Below are 15,214 nucleotides of genomic sequence, written 5' to 3'. Positions count from 1 at the left end.
CCTCATTGAAGACGGGGGCAGCATTGACCCAAAAGACCCGGCGCTGGCCGACCTGTCTTAAGGTCTGTGAGTCAGTGTATGCGCAAGATGGGGTCCTGCTGTACTGTGACTGCGTCGTTGTCCCCACGTCCCTTCGTCGTGCGGTACTTCAGCACCTCCATGCCGCCCATCAGGGCAAGTCGACAATGGAACAACGGGCCTGCTCCATCGTTTACTGGCCTGGGATGTCTAACGACATCCAGTTGACCAGGGAGCGATACGCAGACTGTAACCGCAATGCCCCCTCGCAGGCGGCCACACCTCCCATGCCGGCATCACCGCCATCCATGCCATTTGAAGAGGTGTTCGCAGACTTCTTCGACTACAGGGGCCACAACTACCTGGTCGTTGGCAATCGCCTCTCCGGCTGGGTGGAAGTCATGAGCTCTCCCGCGGGCACCAATCTCGGGGGCTCCATTGGGCTTATCCGTCACTTAAGGGCTTTCTTCGCCACGTTTGGTGTGCCTGAGGAGTTGTCAAGTGACGGAGGCCTTCTCGGCAGGGAGCACAGCGGATTTCCTCCGCTTATGGCAGGTCAAGCACCGCGTGTCCTCGGTTGGGTTCCCCCAGTCTAATGGAAGGGCGGAGGTGGCTGTCAAGACGGCGAAGCGCCTACTAGTCTCAAACACCGGCCCGACCGGGAGCCTCGACCATGACCGCTTTCTGCGTGCGATGTGGCAACTGCATAATACGCCTGACCCCGACTGTGACCTGTCGCCCACGCAAATCATCTTTGGTCGCCCCCTCAGGGACTCGCTGTCATTTGTTAATAGGCTGGAGAAGTTCTCCAACCCTCACATTCGTCCGCTCGGGCATCAGGCATGGGCGGCGAAGGAAGAGGCCCTCCGGACTCGGATGGCCCGTACCACTGAGTCTCTGAGAGAACACGTACGACCGCTCCGCCCTCTCGTAGTCAGGGAGGCGGTGTTCCTCCAGAACCTAGTTCACGGTAGCCTGCGGGCATGGGACAGATCTGGGGTAGTAGTAGAGTCACTAGGACACGACCAATACCGTGTCAGGGTCGATGGGTCTGGCCGCCTCACCCTGCGCAACCGGCGCTTTCTCCGCGCCTTCACCCCAGCCACCCCTCGCACTCACCCAGAGAGTGCTGCGCCCCTGCCTGCATCCAACGATGAGACACACGACTTAGGTCCCACCAACCCGGGGTCAGCGGGACCCCTGCCAGATCAGTCACACACACCACCTGAGCCCCAAGGAACAAACCCCGGCACCGCCCAGCCGGTACCGAATCCTCCAGACGTAGCCAACGGGGACGCTGCCCCAGCGGCGCAGACCCCGGAACAGTGCCCATCACCCCCCTCCTCCCAGCCAGCGAGCTCCGGTAGGGTAAGGCGGCCACCCAAGCGGTATGTACCTGAAACTGGCCAGTGGGTTAGGTCATGAGTCCACTGCGCCGGTGTGTCACACGGCTTCCTGGACTGGGAGGGATGCAGAGGTCACCACTGGCCACTAGGGTGTGCTGTGATCAAGCCTAGAGGGAAAAAGGTGTATTCAGGGATGTGCCTGAAGTCACGTACAGGTGACTAATCCCCTGCAGGGACGTGCCCGAAGTCACATACATGTTACTATCCCTCACTGTACATACTGCTGCCGCTCATTTGGATTGCTGCTGCTCAACCATCACACTGCTGTCTATCCATGCTACTGTTCGACTTGTGTCTGTGGGTCTTCACCTGCTTGTTAAGCTAATGTAATGGTCACATTGTCAGTATGCATGCAAAGCTGCGCTGCATTTATTTACCTATTTTATCACATTGCTTAGCTTTGTTCTTCAGCCCATGCTGCTGCTTCACGCTGCCGTTAGCTTCTGCTCACTCAGCTTTGTATGTCGCTGCAGGGCTCCTTCATCCTTGTCATTAAAACCATTTGACATCGAGGAGTGTATATCTTCAGAAATAAATTCTAAATTCAAACCATACACTAAAAGCTGACGTTGTTCTGAAAAAATAAGAGGGTTACACACACTTTGCGCTTTTTATTACAATTTTACAGCCATAAGATTAAAAAAATACCAGGCGGCCCTGTTATAATTATGGTCATAAGAGGGTCATTTAGACGGCGATGCACAAACAGGAAGTGATTGGTAGTCATTCCACTCCAATCCAGTTGGTGGCGGTAATGCACCAAATTGTTGTTTGCCAAGTGCCATAAGACCACAAATAATAAGAAGAGAGGCAGGGGCGTTCGTAACAAACTCAAAGCGATAGTCAAAACATGAAGCATGACATGGAGTTATCCTAGTGGCTCCAATAAGAGAAAGAAGCAGCATGCTTCATAAAAGCTTTTATCTTCACTTCTGAAAGTGACATCGTTTCTCGATGTAAACATCAAAGGAAGCAGAAAGGCAAGACAATGGAAAATGTTTCATGGGAGGAAAATGTAGACCAAAATGGAAAATAGAAAAAAAATAACTAAGGCTAAAGCACAGGAGCGCTGACAGAAAGAAGAAAGCAGAGCAAATATTGAAGGCACTCAAAGGGAGAGAAAAACAGGAAAAAAGAGGAGGACTAATAAAGAGTGAAAATAACTCGTGTCAGAAGAGGGGAGAGTTTCGCAAATCCAGTTAAAGGTCAGATTGTCGAAAATTTAGTGTAAGGGGCCCCATGTCTGTGTTCGCCTTGGGCCCCCAAGTTGTTAAATCCGCTAGACACTGACACAGGAATCACTCTCGTCAGGATGCCAATCACTCTCTCCCTGTATTTTCAACCTCTTTTTCTGCCAAGCCAAAAAGTCTGAGGTCCCTTCTTCTTCGGTATCTTGAGTTTTCCAGACATTTTTCCTTCAGCTCTTTGTTTTCCTTCGTTAAAGCCTCCATCTTTGTTTTGAGCTAGTCTGTTTCCTTTTTGTTTTCTTCAGTTGCTTTTGTATTTGCCTCTATCCTAAGGTCAAAAGCTTTCAGACTTTCAGGCCAGCAGGGCATCATAGATATTTTCATTGCTCCCCTGTTTCCCGGTAGCTTTCTTTTATAGTTTTTTTTGGATTGGGGCTTTTTATTGGAGTGTGATCACCAGTGGGTCTTGCTGCTATCTGTTGATGCTCCATCTCCTCTATGTCTTTGTCCGCACATGCTTCTTTCATTGCCACGAGGTTGTAGTCATGGTCGGAAAGGCTACCAATTGGCTCCGTCATTTAATGTTTTGCGTTTGCTACTTTATCTGTCCAATAACTCTTCAAAAAGTATGTTTTCAGGGGTTCCGCTTTCCTTTCAGTGTCGTTCTGAATAACTGTTTATAAGTGAATTACTTCTCAGGACATTTAAAACCTGCCGTTTTATCAGACCTGCCAAGTTCCCCGACCGTACTGATTAATTACTGAACACAGGTCTGTGGAACAGAACAAATGTTTATCCAGTCCAGCAGGTGGCGCTAGCGCACCTTTACGCTGGTCACGGACCACCGGAAGCAGCAGAAACCGGAAGCTGCTAGCAGAGCTAGCTTGTTGTTGTGGTGTGTGAGGAGAAGATTTGAGGCTCTGCAGTAAAAATGTCTTCACTTCAGTCTCTGGGAGAGTTGATCAGCTAAAGCGACTAACTGCTGCTGCTGCAGAAATCTTCTCACCAGGCTGTGGAAACTTTCTTCTCCTCCTCAACAACTTGGTGGAGTTCTTTCCAGAAGCAGAGAAGCTATTCTGCGGTCTTCGTGACAATCGGAGCTCCAGAAGCAGGTGATGGGTGAGAAAAGCTTTTCTCTAGACTTCCTGCCCTCTGGATCTGCTGCTGTTCCTTTGGCCTCTCTGAGAAACGCGCTCGTTTTGCTGCTTTCATCAGATTGAAGAGGTTCCCTCTATCAGACTCGCTCATCTGAGTTGGTCATGATGCAGGATCGCTGCTCGCTCTCTCATCCATCCTGCTCACACTCTCCGACGGAAAAGGCCCGAATCTGAATGTGACTCTGGAGGAAAAAGCGGTTAGCTCTACTCCGTGAACTCTGGTGAGCAAAGGTCCTCTTTTCCAGACTGGATGTGTCCTCAGCTGATCAGAACCAAAGCGTTGGATCTTTAATCTCCTGCGTTGTTCTGAAGCAGCATCTTAATCAGCTCTCCTGCTTTGTTTCTATTGCAGCTGTTAGCTAAACACGGCTAAAGAAAACCTGCTACCACTTCAGGATCATCCATCAGCTGGGACTGCTTCATCAGCATGGACACAGGTACTGGGGGGGGTGTGTGTGTGTGTGTGTGTGTGTGTGTGTGTGTGTGTGTGTGTGTGTGTGTGTGTGTGTGTGTGTGTGTGTGTGTGTGTGTGTGTGTGTGTGTGTGTGTGTGTGTGTGTGTGTGTGTACGTGTTTTACAAACGAATAAAGTAAACAAAAAGATAAGAGATATAAAATATACAGAGGTTGGTATGTGCAGAGCAGTGGCATTAATGTACAGTATGGAGTGTGTAATGTTGGAGTTTCAGTAGTGAGGGTGAGGTGTCTGCGCCGTGTTCAGCAGTCTGATGGCCTGATGGAAAAAACTGTCTGTCAGTCTGCTGGTTCTGGACCGGATGCTGCAGAACCTCCTTCCTGATGGAAGTAGTCTGAACAGTTTATGGCTGGGGTGACTTGAGTCCTTGATGATCCTCCCCGCTTTCCTCAGGCACCGCTTCCTGTAGATGTCCTGGAGGGAGGGAAGCTCACCTCCAATAATCCTTTCTGCACACCGCGCTACTCTCTGGAGAGCTTTGCGGTTGTAAGCGGTGCTGTTGCCATACCAGGCGGAGATGCATCCAGTGAGGATGCTCTCAATGGCACAGCAATAGAAGGTCCTGAGGATGCGGTGGCTCATGCCAAATCTTTTCAGTCTCCTGAGAAAGAACAGGCACTGCTGTGCCTTCTTCACTGTAATGTCCGTGTGCACTGACCACGTAAGATCCTCTGACAGATGAACTCCAAGGAAACGGAAGCTGCTCACCCTCTCCACAGCGTCGCCGTTGATGGTGATGGGGGGGTGTATTCCTCTGCTCCTCCGGAAGTCCACTATCATCTCCTTTGTCTTTGTGACGTTGAGAGTGAGACTGTTGTCCTGACACCAGTGGGTCAGGGCGCTGATCTCCTCCCTGTAGGCCGTCTCATTGTCGTTGGCGATGAGACCCACCACTGTGGTGTCGTCCGCATACTTCACAATGATGTTGGAGTTTCTCGTGGCCGTGCAGTCGTGGGTGTAGAGTGAGTACAGGAGAGGGCTCAGCACACACAGAATCCTCGTGCGTCAGAGGGGAGAAAGGATCTCCCTTTCCACTCCTACCAACACGCTGGGTGGGAGAACCTCTGGCGGCGGAGCACCTGCACTGGTTAAAATCCCCGGTTAAGCTCCGAGTGAGCGGCGGCCCAAACAGATCCCAAACAGCTCTATCGAACCGCTCCTCGGCTGAGGGGGGGGGGGGGGGGTCACAGCAGTGACTCAAAGCACTTTGTCGTAGCACCACACAACACCTCGGGTCCTAAACAGAAAAATGGTAATAAACCTCATTAACCCAGGAAAAGAATATTCATACTGAGCGTGCAGGGAGGGGGGGCGTGCCGCACACACTTACCACGCCGACAGCAATAGATCACCTAGAAGGCAAGCACGCTTCTTTTCCAACAGCACGCGGTAGCGTTACAGCTTTCTTCAGGCTTCCAAATGTCGCCTCTGTCTGTATACAGCCTATATCAGTTATCACCGATCTGCTTTTTAACAGCTGATCAGAATACTCACCGCGATCCACACGCATCCAGCTTACGCTGCCACTGTTTGGGTAGTGCAGCTACTTCCGTAAACGAGGAAGGAAACACTGCCCGAGTCTGCTTTTTATACCCACAGCTCCCCTACTGGTGACTGGCGGGGTCAGGTGTTATCTGTTAAAATCAGGAGCAGTTTACCTCATCCTGCTACACTAATAACACACATTGTTCGTTTTTATTTCTACACGTTTTTTTACTCACAGAGATTGTCAATAAAGCGTGTTTGTCGTGTTCATGTCACATTAAACTGATCACAAAACACAGATTTACTTTCTTTATTTCATTTTCCTCATCCAACCCCCATAAATCCCTGTGTGTCCTCCTGCAGCACTCCCGAAGGACAACAGGCAAGACAAAAAAGTCTGACGTGTTGAGTAAAAACTGCTATTTTTAGCATATTTTTAGTCTTGCTACCAGACGTACAGTGTGAGCGCATGACTCGTGAGATCTGCCCTGCGAGGAAGTCGTACAGTTTGAGCTGAAGCTGAACGCTACGAGTGAAAAAGTCACACTGTGTCTGCCCGGCTTTACTCTGCAGTCAGAGACGCCAGGGTTTCCTATTTCACCAACCTGGTGTCCCAGAGCAAAGGGAACCCCAAGGTGCTGTTTAACACCATCAGCAGCATCGTCTCTCCTGCCTCTCCTACAGCCTCCATCCACTCTGTTACAGACTGAGAACTTTCTGTCTTTCTTTGTGGACAAAGTCAATAAGGTTAGATCTAGCATCTCTCCTTCAGCCTTATCCCCGCCTCTCCCGACTCCAAACAGGCCCATCATCCTAGATAGCTTTGCTCCTGTTTCTTTGCCTGTGTTAACCAAACTAGTTAACTCTATGAAGACCTCTGCATGCCCCCTCCACATCTTACCCTCATCTTTGTTTAAAAGTGCTTTTCTGTCCATCGGTCCCAGCGTGCTCTCTATAATTAATGCTTCTCTGGTCTCTGGTCAGGTCCCTGCTTACTTTAAGAACGCTGTAATCCACCCGCTTCTTAAAAAACCGAGTCTCGACCCCTCTCTCCATAGCAGCTTCAGACCCATCTCTAAACTTCCGTTCATCTCCAAGATCTTGGAAGAGGTTGTGGCTAAACAACTCACAGCTGCTCTTGATGAACATAACATCTATGATAGCTTCCAGTCAGGTTTTCGTAGAGCTCATTCTACTGAAACAGCTCTTCTTAGGGTCTCTAATGACCTTCTGACCCACAGTGATGCAGGGGACTGATCTGTTCTGGTCCTGCTGGACCTGACTGCAGCCTTTGACACTGTTGACCATCACCTGCTACTGGAGAGGCTGAGAGACTGGGTAGGCCTATCAGGATCTGCTCTGGAGTGGTTCTCCTCTTATCTCTCTGAGCGCTCCTTTTCTGTGGCCGTCTCCAAGTTTAGGTCCTCCACCACCTCTCTTACCCATGGTGTCCCACAAGGTTCTGTGCTGGGGCCTCTGCTCTTCCTCCTCTATCTGCTTCCTCTTCAGCACATCCTGAGCTCCTTCAAAGGAATCTCCTACCATCTCTATGCAGATGACATCCAACTGTACATCTCCTTTAAGCCCCATGAGATGTCTAAGCTGCAGCTGTTACACACCTGCTTAGACTCTATTAAAGCCTGGATGGTGGGAGCTTTCTTCAGCTGAATGAAGATAAGACTGAGATCCTCATCTGTGCCCCAGACAAGCTGGTTCCCAAAGTCAGAGACTCTCTTGGTCAGCTTGCTTCTCACCTTCCGTCAGGAATCTTGGCATGACCTTTGACCCAGCTCTCACCCTGGATTCTCATGTCAGTTCTCTTGTTGGCTCTTCCTTCTTCCATCTCAGGAACGTTGCTAAGCTGAGTCCCATTCTGTCCCGCTCTGAACTTGAGACAGTTCTCCACACCTTCATCTCCTCACGTTTAGACTACTGTAACTCTCTTTTCACGTGTCTGAGCAGAACCTCCCTGAACCGTCTACAGGTGGTTCAGAACGCCTGTGCTCGGCTTCTGACCAAGTCCTCCAAACACACCCACATCACCCCGCTTCTCCTCCAGCTTCACTGGCTGCCAGTCAACTTCAGGGTTCATTTCAAGATCCTGGTTCTGGTCTACAGGGCCTTACATGGACAAGCACTATCTTACATCGGTGATCTTCTTAGTCCCTACACCCCCAGCAGGTCCCTGAGGTCCAGTGATCAAAGCCTACTGGTTGTGCAGCACCAGGCTAAAGGTCAAAGGTGACAGATCATCTGCTGCTGTGGCCCCCAGACTCTGGACCTCTCTCCCCCTGAGCCTGAGATCAGTGGACTCAGTGGTCTCCTTTAAAAAGCAGCTGAAGACTCACTTGTTCAAGCTGGCTTTTGTATGACCTTCTTCACCTCTCTCTCTTTATTCTGCTCTCCCCACCTATTCCACCTTCCTCAGGATCCACTGATTTCCCTCTTTCCTATTCACTCTCTCTCTTTCTTAACATTTTTTAATCACAATTGTCTATTTTTGCTCATTTTAAATATATTTTTAACCATTTTCTAAATGCTTTTTTATATTTTTACATTTTTTGTTTTTGTGAAGCGCCTCGTGATTTTTATCTTGAGAGGCGCTATAGAAATCATACTTTCTTCTTTCTTCTTCACTCGCTGCCAGTCAAATCGAAGCCTTTGCGATTTGAAAATCTCTTTTTGTCACATCGCAATTTATTTGCATATGTAGTTAAACGTTCAGCCCTGGTATGGACCTCCATCAGCTCTTCCAGCCATTAGCATTCTAGTTTATCTCATTAGCACAGCTAGCATGTCCTCTATTACACTTATTCAGACACCGTTGAAGTTATTTACGTGTTCACCCCGAAGATGCGCTGGTGAAGGGTTTCAGTAATGCTAGTGGTGATCACATGATGGCAGAAACAGCCAATTCCTCCCCATCCCCACATATTTTTCTCCTCCTGCTCCCTCACATCATCACACAAACATGCACATCGGACCTTGGGGGGTGGACAAGTCAGGGAGTACGGGTATGAACCCATTTCCACATTCCTGTGGCAACCTGCTCCCCAATTTTATTTGCACCTTATACACTTCCACTGACGACATTCCACACAAACACACACTTAGGGCCTTGGGAGTGAGCACACTAAACGGCATTTGGCAGGGAGATTTCTCATCCTCATCCCAAGTGCCGGTGCCCACTTCCAATTTTGAACTGCACCGAGGGCTGTGGGTGCAAGTGGGGTAGTGCCAGACAATGCCCGCACTGACCGCTCACCACAGCCATGGAATACATCTCATCAACACACAACACTATATTGGAGCAGGTGGAGGGAGACTAGGGGTCTTAGCACACCTCTGTTGTCTTTCGGCTTCCCGGGGCTGGAGGCTAGGAGGGAGATCTGGCCGTTTGGTTGGGGTCTGGGGTGGTGGGTTGCTGTGCTGAGCATTGGGGGGGCTGCTCATCAGCACCCCAGCAGAAAGGGTCAAACTCTGGTTACTGGTAATGGTTGTACCCAATGTGCAGCAGTACCGGGACCAGAGTGAATAGGGTGTGTATGGGGAGCATGAGTGGGTGTCCGGCGTGCATTTTTGTAAGTCTTGGGTTGTATGTGCATGTGTGAGCATGAGGGAGGGAGCGTGTGACTGTGTTTGTGTATGACTGTATATGTCAGGTGGGGCCTTTGACTCCTCCCCTCTCCTGGAACTTCTTTTGATGATATAGATCTTTGTCCCCCCTCCCCCTGCCACACCTGGTGTGGGGGGTTGTGCCTTGGTCTGCCTGAGTGTTCGTGGCAACCGGGTCTGGGGGTTTAAGATTTTGGCATCTGCCTGTTAGATCCCGGTGGCTGCCTGGTGGGGTCTGGGTCCCTGGGCTCTGCTGGGTCCCCGGCGGGGGTGGTCGCCCCTGGGTCCCGGGCTCGGCTGGCTAGGGGGTGGGAGGCTGCGGGCGGGCCTGTGGACTTGCCGCTGATATCTCCCGGGACTCTGCCGGCTGCTGGTTGTGGCCCCCTGGGGCGATCCTCTGTGCGTCTCGAGGGGGGCGGGGGCCTTCCTGGTTGCAGTCTCCTTGGGGTTCCTGTGTTCTGGGGCAACGCCTGGATCTCTGGGACTTGGAGCTCCCCCCGTCTCCTGCGCATCTTTGGGGGGTGGATCTGTGGTCCCTCACACTCTCTATTGGACGCTCCTATAGAGAGACCTTACATAAACAAGTGCGTGTACACACACAGGTGCTCACATGGTGCTCTCAAAAGTATGGGCTTGGGAACGTTAAACACAGGTCTTAAGACTATGGTGGGCACTTAATCACTGTGATTTATTATCGTGATTCTTCAGTTAATCAATGCTGATTATATATTTCTTCATCAAGATGAAGCAGTGATAGCTTGATCTTGTTGTATTGTTGTTGTGTCCCATTTTTTTTGTTCTATTGCTTTTTTTTGTCTTTTTCTGCAGGTCTAGAAGCAGACTCTTGTTCATTATTGTTTATTTTTGTGGACCCCCCCACCACCACCACCACCTTTTGTCTTTTCCTTTCTCTTTCACCTCTGACTCCGTGTCTGGTCAGAATTACAAAGCATTCAAAACAACAACAATAAAGTTTTAAGTATCAGGCGTGACATTAAAAGCAGACACTTTGATGCTCCACCTGAGAATAAATCTGTAAGGCTTGTCACCAGCATTCAGACATCAATTCTGTTTGCTTCACAGCCAGACAGGACACGGTAAAAAAAAACAAAAGAAAAAAAGGGCTTTTTTTAATGCCTCTCAACGTTCTACCATAGTACAACTTTAAATAAGACCGAAGACAGCAGTTTGACCATCCGTTTGTCTGTTTCAAATTTACGTGCACCAGTGTTGTTTTGGCGTCATATACACCGACGTGGAGGGAGAAGCATCACTATAAGAGGAGTTGGGAGTGAGAATGTGTTGTTAATCAAGGCTCCTGGGATATTTTAAGCCCCAACAGTTTCATGTAATTTGTAGAGGCTCAAAATCAGTTTCCAGTTGCAATCATACAACTGTAATATGTGTGAATATAACGTTGCAGCAGTCAAATTCATATAATTGTTTCTGTGTTTCCTACAGATGTTCAACAGCTGGTGCTGGTTAAAGAAGGAGCTCCTGATGAGGACCAGCAGGACTCGGAACACCTCCACATAAAGGAGGAACAGGAGGAACTCTGGACCAGTCTGGAGGGAGAATGTCTCCATTTTAAGGAGGAGACTGATGCTGCCAGGTTTCCAGTCACTGCAGTTTCTATAAAGAGTGAGGATGATGAAGAGAAACCTCTGATCTCACAGCTTCATCAGCAGCAACTAGAAGACAGAGATGTTCCAACCAGCAGCTCAGCTGACCAGATGGCAGCAGAAACTGGTGGAGGAGCAGAGAGTAGCAGGATCCCAGATCTGAACCCTCATGAACAGACTTATAATTCTTCAGAGACTGAAGTTAGTGGAGATGATGAAGAGGATGATGATGTAAATCTAGACTCTGAGCTGTCAGACTCTGGGTCTGAAACTGGAGACGAATACAATGACTGGAATGAGAGCAGGTCTTCTGAGTCAGATGGTAGGACTGGTAACAAATCCTTTAGCTGCCCTGAGTGTGGTAAACAGTTTCTCCACCAGTGTTCTCTCCAGAAACATGTGAGCGTGACCGGTCATTCAGTAATAAGGTCTTCAGGCTGTTTGGTTGGTAAAAAGTGTGTTAGAATGAAGCAACATGCAGACCCAGGCAGGAAAGCCCAGAAAGAACTCAAATCATTTAGTTGTGACAACTGTGGAAAAATATTTAGAACAATATCATATTTAAATAAACACACGAAAGTCCACACAGGACAGAAACCTTTTGCCTGTGAGCACTGTGGTCAAAAATTTGGCCGAAAGGCAACTTTAGACAATCACATGCGAGTCCACACAGGAGAGAAACCTTTTGCCTGTGAGCTCTGCGATCAAAGATTTGGCCGTAAGGATACGTTAAATAATCACATGAGAGTTCACACAGGACAGAAGCCTTTTGCCTGTAAGCTCTGTGGTCAAAGATTTAGCCATAAGGTAACTTTAAACAGACACATAATAGCCCACACACGCCAGAAGTATTTTGCCTGTGAGCGATGTGGACAAAAATTTAGTCATAAGACATATTTAAATAATCACATGAAAGTCCACACAGGACACAATGAACAGGAGGCCGGTCATTCAGTAATAAGGTCTTCAGGCTATTTAGTTGGTAAAAAGTGTGTTACAATGAAGCAACATGCAGACCCAGGCAGGAAAGCCCAGAAAGAACTCAAATCATTTAGTTGTGAACACTGTGGAAAAATATTTAGAACAATATCATATTTAAATAAACACACGAAAGTCCACACAGGACAGAAACCTTTTGTCTGTGAGCTCTGTGGACAAAGATTTCGCGAAAAGAACACGTTAAACATTCACATGAGAGTCCACACAGGACAGAAACCTTTTGTCTGTGAGCTCTGCGGACAAAGATTTAGCCAAAAGAACACGTTAAACATTCACATGAGAGTCCACACAGGACAGAAACCTTTTGTCTGTGAGCTCTGCGGACAAAGATTTAGCCAAAAGAACACGTTAAAAAGGCACGCGAGTGTCCACACAGGACAGAAACCTTTTGCCTGTGAGTTATGTGGTCAAAGATTTAGCTGTAAGAGAAATTTTAACGATCACATGAGAGTCCACACAGGACAGAGGCCTTTTGTGTGTGAGCTCTGCGGACAAAGATTTAGCCTAAAGAACACATTAAAAAGGCACACGAGAGTCCACACAGGACAGAAACCGTTTGTCTGTGAGCTCTGCGGGCAAAGATTTAGCCAAAAGAACACTTTAAAAAGGCACGTGATTGTCCACACAGGACAGAAACCTTTTGCCTGTGAGTTATGTGGTCAAAGATTTAGCCGTAAGAATACTTTAAAGGATCACATGAGAGTCCACACAGGACAGAAACCTTTTGCCTGTGAGTTATGTGGTCAAAGATTTAGCCATAAGAAAACTTTAAAGGATCACATGAGAGTCCACACATGACAGAAGCCTTTTGCCTGTGACTACTGTGGTCAAAAATTTGGCCGAGAGGCAACTTTAGACAATCACATGAGAGAAACCTTTTGCCTGTGAGCTATGCGATCAAAAATTTGGCCGTAAGGATACTTTAAATAATCACATGAGAGTTCACACAGGAGAGAAGCCTTTTGCCTGTGAGCTCTGGTCAAAGATTTAGCCATAAGGTAACTTTAAACAGACACATAATAGCCCACACACTCCAGAAGTCCTTTGCCTGTGAGCGATGTGGACAAAAATTTAGTCATAAGGCATATTTAAATAATCACATGAAAGTCCACACAGGACACAATGAACAGGAGCCACAAAGGTGTGGTTCACTGAAAAAACAATATTTATTGATTATTTCTGGTAATAATTGGTCACAGTTTTTCATGCAGGCTGAAAATGGAAATAACCTCCTACACATATCTCCTGCATTAGCTTCTGATAAAAATGTAGAAAATAGACAGTGAAACTCTAGGATTTGAAATCCCCTCGAGATCTACATCGCACTGATGTAGAGTTAGACTACAGATGTGTTTTGGTTTTAATTATGATCAATAAGATGTGATGATTCTATATAAATATAGAGTATCATCCTTATTGATCTTTGAATGTTTAACCAGAAGAATTAGGATTATTTGTTTATTCAGGGATCACAACACACTTCGTATTAATTCAGAGAGAGTCAAGTTTATAAAAAGTAAATTTTATTTTCTAAACAATTGAAAACATGACAACTAGGAAACACTTTATGTGATGAATGAATCTAAGTGGATGGAATGTGAGGTGTGATGATGTGTGAATGTGATGTTGTCAGAACCGTCGTATCTGAAGAAACTGAGTTCTGAGTGGGAGTGAATTTGGTCTGCTACAAACTATAAGTGGTGGTTAATAAAACCACATCAGACGCAATGTGTCGTGCCTACGTACCCTCTCAAAGACCGTCGTGGTAGATCCGTAATGTGTTGAAGTCCAGGGACCCCAAAGGTACCGAAGTCCGTTGGAGAAACAGCAGCACCACTTGACCAGTCTTAGAGTTGTCTCCAGGTCACAACAGGTACTTATTTGCATCTATGGAAAGACTCTTAAGGAGTTGGAGCTGTGTCAGCTTTATTCTGAAGGAACCGTTGGCGGTCAGCTGTAGCGCGCAACAGGTTTTGGCAGCTTGTCAAAAGATGCAATGGCCATAGTCCAGAGTTAGCTCAACTGACTCACGGTGAAGCGAGTTCTGTGTTAATAATTGCCATGTTTTGACTTAGTGACAAATCAGAATTTGACATGTAAATGGGTTTTGCCAACAAACCTCAGAAACCATACCTTGCTCAGATACAAGAGTTCTGATTTGTGGAAAAGAAAGCAATGTGTCAGGATATTAACTAAACCTTGTCATCGTCACGTGTCTGAGTATGTGAGCTGTCAGTAGATAGTGTAGCATCACGGAAGGTCCTCTAATTTGTGGCAAAAGTCACATTTACCCAGCTGGGTCAAGCTGGGTCAAACAGTACTTTTAAATCCACAGATTAACCAAGGAGCCATGATGTCTGGAAGAACATATCACCATATCTGCTGCTGTTCCGTCCCAGAAGAAGGACACTTCAAGTTCACGATAATAATTAAATAATAATATTAATAAACTCTTTGATTTTATTACTGTTTATTATAATCATCATAAATGATCACGTGGTTCAGTATAAAGGTATTTTAATTACATGAAATGAATTATTATGCTTTGGGTATAATAATGATGAATTATGATTATGGTTGATGACAGTAATGTGTTCAACAAAGAAGGTCACTTCCACCTTATCCATCTAACACAGAGTTCATCTAAACAATAATTGCCAACACATGTTTTGACGCATGACCAAAGCTTTCTCGCTGAGAGAGTGGGTGTGTTCTGAGAGCTTTGTAAACTAACCATCACCAGCTTCAAGTCAGTTCTTGAACCAACACCATCCTGAGGAGACGGGACGGCCGCCCTGACACTCTGCAAAGCTGTTCTGTCACGCCGACAAGAATAGCTAAGAATAAACGTAAACTGTAACCAGCTGATGAAAAACTCCTTACAGAGTTATTGATTTCTGAGTTAAGTTCAGACGAGAAACTTCTAAACAGCTAAGCCAAACGCTCGACACTGTACCCGGGACATCTCTGGACCAGAGGATCGGTTCACTCACGTCTTCTCTGCCGGACCGAGTACCTTGGATGAAACACCATCCCCCTGACCTCCGGATCCACAAGAGGGTCTCCTGTTTGGGTGAGGTAGCACACAGGAATGTGTTTGATGCTGTTTTCTCTAAGTAAACAACTCAGTTAGCCGCAAAACATCATTTCCATCCAGAATGCTTTTCTCTCTCTCTGAAAGAAATCTGATAATTCAATTCACGCATCCAAACTCGTATTTCCAATTTAGCTTTCATCAGCCACAGGTTTGT

At 47.2% G+C, this 15,214-nt stretch overlaps 1 protein-coding gene across 2 annotated transcripts; it reads left to right on the top strand.

Moving 5' to 3' along the window:
* The first annotated feature begins 1,819 nt into the window (after nucleotides 1-1,819).
* On the top strand, nucleotides 1,820-14,426 carry LOC129160625 (zinc finger protein 234-like). 2 transcript variants are annotated; one of them, XM_054737541.2, is made up of 4 exons: nucleotides 1,820-3,730; nucleotides 3,827-3,989; nucleotides 4,121-4,205; nucleotides 10,804-14,426. In XM_054737541.2, exons 3-4 carry the CDS (start codon nucleotides 4,196-4,198, stop codon nucleotides 12,759-12,761), a joined length of 1,968 nt encoding a protein of 655 aa, XP_054593516.2. In that variant the 5' UTR covers nucleotides 1,820-3,730; nucleotides 3,827-3,989; nucleotides 4,121-4,195; the 3' UTR covers nucleotides 12,762-14,426. The 2 variants fall into 2 exon arrangements, with proteins under 2 accessions (XP_054593516.2, XP_054593517.2); XM_054737542.2 differs by having other exon boundaries at nucleotides 1,820-3,989.
* Nucleotides 14,427-15,214: the final 788 nt, after the last annotated feature.

Source organism: Nothobranchius furzeri, chromosome 2, assembly GCF_043380555.1.
Source record: "Nothobranchius furzeri strain GRZ-AD chromosome 2, NfurGRZ-RIMD1, whole genome shotgun sequence".
NCBI lineage: Eukaryota > Metazoa > Chordata > Actinopteri > Cyprinodontiformes > Nothobranchiidae > Nothobranchius > Nothobranchius furzeri.
This window is presented reverse-complemented; position numbering and strand designations above follow the sequence as displayed.